The sequence below is a fragment of the Bactrocera latifrons genome, unplaced genomic scaffold (assembly GCF_001853355.1).
Source record: "Bactrocera latifrons isolate USDA-ARS-PBARC rearing strain unplaced genomic scaffold, ASM185335v1 scaffold_1363, whole genome shotgun sequence".
NCBI lineage: Eukaryota > Metazoa > Arthropoda > Insecta > Diptera > Tephritidae > Bactrocera > Bactrocera latifrons.
Window position 1 is genome coordinate 42,048 of NW_017534812.1, and position 3,912 is coordinate 45,959.

The 3,912-nt window shown below is 38.1% G+C and overlaps 1 protein-coding gene across 1 annotated transcript; it reads left to right on the top strand.

Moving 5' to 3' along the window:
- Positions 1-604: 604 nt before the first annotated feature.
- On the top strand, positions 605-1,867 carry LOC108965197. Its single transcript, XM_018927430.1, has one exon. The coding sequence runs from the start codon at positions 1,102-1,104 to the stop codon at positions 1,714-1,716; it is 615 nt and encodes a 204-aa protein (XP_018782975.1). The 5' UTR covers positions 605-1,101; the 3' UTR covers positions 1,717-1,867.
- The last annotated feature ends 2,045 nt before the right edge of the window (positions 1,868-3,912 follow it).

Genomic DNA, 3,912 nt, shown 5'->3' on the forward strand with positions numbered 1-3,912 from the left:
CTGCTGTATTTCTATCTCATCAGGCTCATCTGTTTCATATACAACATCAACGTAATCAAGAGTATACTGCACATTTTTGCTGCCTGTTGTACGTTTACAAATCCTTACAAGCTCGTCTAAATTGTCGCATTCGATAATGCAGGCTTTTCCATTGTTATCCTTTGCGCTAGATCCCTTTTGACCACAAGAATGTGAGTTTGTTATCATAGTACATCACTCCGAATGATTGTCCATCTGTTATTATTATGCCAGCCCTATGTTCCATGAAAAGATCTTCCAACHCTTGACGAAGGGTGCGTCCGAAGTTTGTTTCATTATTATTGTCGCTCAAGCTTCCATATATACTTGGTTCATCGGCAAAAGTGATCCGAAACCGTTTGCCGAATGCGACTAAAACATCTTTTATTGCGTGGAAAKYTCKCACCAGTAGGTATCCATCGTCTTCAATACGATAGGCCATTAAATTTCGCTCCGTTTGAAATCTTATATTGCTGTAGATTTGGTCACCCGTTATCATATTCNGATAAGTCTTGATATACTGATAAAAGAGTCAAGCAATGATATACTAACGGGCATCACAACACGCTGGAATCTCATAAAAAGGGACAAAAGCCGTTCAATTTGCGTCGTCCCTTATTGAACACCGATGTCAAGATGACAAAACAAGAAATCGCAAGCTTGAGAGCACAAATCGCTGCTCTGACCACAACGTTCACTGAAACTCAACAAAGATTGAATTCGTTGGAAACCCACGCAACACTTAACGTCACAGTCACAAACCAATACCAGGACTGTACACCAAACATCACAGATGAATCACAAATTAACTTAGAAATCTTCAAAACCTTACCAGTCTTCACAGGCGATATGAACCAKTATAGGTCATGGAGAAAACGTGCCTAGACGCACATGGAAAACATCAAGAATTACGCTACTACACCCATGTACTAYACGGCACTCTCGATTGTACATTAGAAAATTCAAGGAGAGGCGGCCTATATTTTAATAAACCACAACACCAAATTCAACTTTTATTCCATAATAAACCGTCTCGATTATACTTATGCGGACCAGAGACCTCTGTATGTTTCGCTAGAAGGAATGAAAAGAATAAAGCAAGGAAAAAGGACTCCGGCAGAGTTCCATTCCGAAATCAGCAAGTCACTTAATCTTGCACTCMCTAAAGTTGAGATGGATAATCATGGATCAGGAAATCCATCAGCTATGGTAGAATATGCGAACCGGGAAGCTGTGAGGTTCATTCTCGGTCTGAACAGCAAATATACCAGCGGCACCCTCTATGGTCACAATCCGAAGGGCTTAGAAACCGCTTACGCTATCGCACGTACGATATACCACGATAACGTTAACTCACAATTCGACGTTCCGCAATACAATCAGCAGAGACAATACAATACATCACAGCACCAAAACTCAAACAGAAGACATTACGAGGAACCACAAGGGTACAGACCTAACGTACAGGTGCAATACAATCAGACTGCACCCAGGCAACAGCACCCACCAATGGACGTAGATTCATCACAACAATACACGAGATCCGCAACTCCCAATACGAATCATTCCAAACCACAACAAATAGCCGTCAATTACGAGGACTACCGCCAAATAATCAATTTCGCGGAAACCTTCAAAAAAGAGAATGAAATCCGTCATTTCATAATTCCAACGTACAGCAGAAATTTCAACGTGTAAACCAGACACGCGACGAAGAACTACAATCGCTTACAYCAGAATACGAGAACGATGATTACGAAACAGGCAGCTCTATTTTAGGCGCATGAACGATTTGAAGCCACGCCACTGCAGGGATACAGTCAAAGTTATTAACATCCTGATTGACACTGGAGCAACAAACAATTATATAAGTACAAAATGTAACTTAGGTAAGTCTATTAAACCTGTAAAAGTGAAAACTCTTCATGTTTACTCAATAACCAAATCAAAAAAAAAAAAATTATATTGTTAGAACATAATCTCACATTTTTTGAAACAGATGCATTAGAAGAATTTGATATGCTTCTGGGTGAAAAGGGTCTTAAGAAAATTAAAGCAGAGATCAACCTTTTCGAGTACTCGCTCAGTAATAAATATAGGGCAAAGAAAGGGAGTGAATCTGTGTAAAAAATAAATTATACGGTTAATAGTGAAAAATATAGAGCAGAAATCGAAGAAATTATACAAAGAAATGAAGACACAAATGAAGTGCTACCATATGTTACCATGGTACAAGCAACCATTAGAACGAAATCCGAATATCCTGTTTGGACTAAGCAATATCCGAAATTAACAAACTTTTAGAAAATGAAATAATTCAACCCATCAAAAGTCCGTATAACTCTCCCATTTGGACAGTCGCAAAAAAGATACCGATGAACAAGGGAAACCTAAGCGCAGAATGGTCGTAGACTTTCAGAAACTAAACACTCAAACTGTTACCGATAGATACCCCATACCTGATGTAGCTATAACCGCAGAATATAAATACAGAATTTAGGAAACGCAAAAGTATTTTCAACTCTAGACCATTGGCGCTCATTTAATAACAACGCAATAAAAATCCAAACACGCGTGTTTGACTGATAATTCTGCTACTGCGAAAAATTACACACGCAGACGAAAGCGGCTGAACACGTACGCTAGGTCAACACAAAGAATCGGCATTTAGTACACTGACAGAAACACCTCGAATTTTTAAAATGTTTTCAAGCGAATGGCAAGAAAATTATTTTTTTATTGAAACTGATGAAGGGGAATTTTCGACTTTCAAATTCAATATAAGCAAAGAAACACGCTTTCTGACCCACATCTTACCGATCTTCTACACATTAAGGAGTATAAAGTGGAAATCAATATTAATGATGTATTATCGAAACGAGCCATTTAGTCAACGACTTTATAAATTTTCAAGTCAAAGAATTCAATAAATTTGCCAATTATTTTTTCCCCTGAATCTAAATAAAAAAAAAACAAATACAGTAGAAATTTGTTCAGCGTACATGGTAGCGAAAATCTATAGTAATGTTTGTGCAGCGCAAACGTAAAATGTAGTAGTATTGAGGCGTGCGCACCACTGCTCTAGACTTAGAGTCCGGCTTCCATCAGATCCTTATTAATAAATCAGACAGGGAAAAAACGGCTTTTAGTGTAAATGGAGCTAAGTACGAATTTCTTCGTATGCCGTTCGGCCTGAAAAATGCCCCATCTATATTTCAAAGATGCGTGGATGATATCCTTAGACCATTAAGCGGGAAGTTCGCGTACGTCTATATAGACGATGTTCTCATTTATTCTTCCTCTYTTGAAGAACATATCGAACACTTCCGCATAATCATAAATGCACTTCACCAGGACAATATGAAAATCTCTAACGAGAAATCTCACTTTTTTAAAGACTCTGTGGAGGACTTAGGGCATATAATTAAATATAACAAGATTACAGTCGACCCAACAAAAATACAAACTATTAAAAATTTCCCTATTCCTACAACACTGAAGGAACTCAGATCCTTCCTAGGTCTCGCAAGTTACTATAGAAAATGTATAAAGAATTTTTCATCCATCATCAAACCACTCACTACGTTACTCAGAGGAAAGAACGGTGCCGTATCAAAGACAAAGTGCAAAAATAAAAATCACCAACCTGCACTAGAAGCACTGAACATAATACAAGAAGAACTGCAAGCCCATGTTAAACTCTTCCAACCAAATTTTATCAAACCTTTCGAATTAACCACATATGCTAGCAATTACGCTATAGGAGCAGGCAAAAACAAAAAAACACAGTGATATGGGATTTCACGAACACTCAGTGAAACAGAGCAGAATTACTCCACAAATGAGAAAGAGCTACTCGCAATTGTGTGGTCACTACAGAAACTACGTAACTAC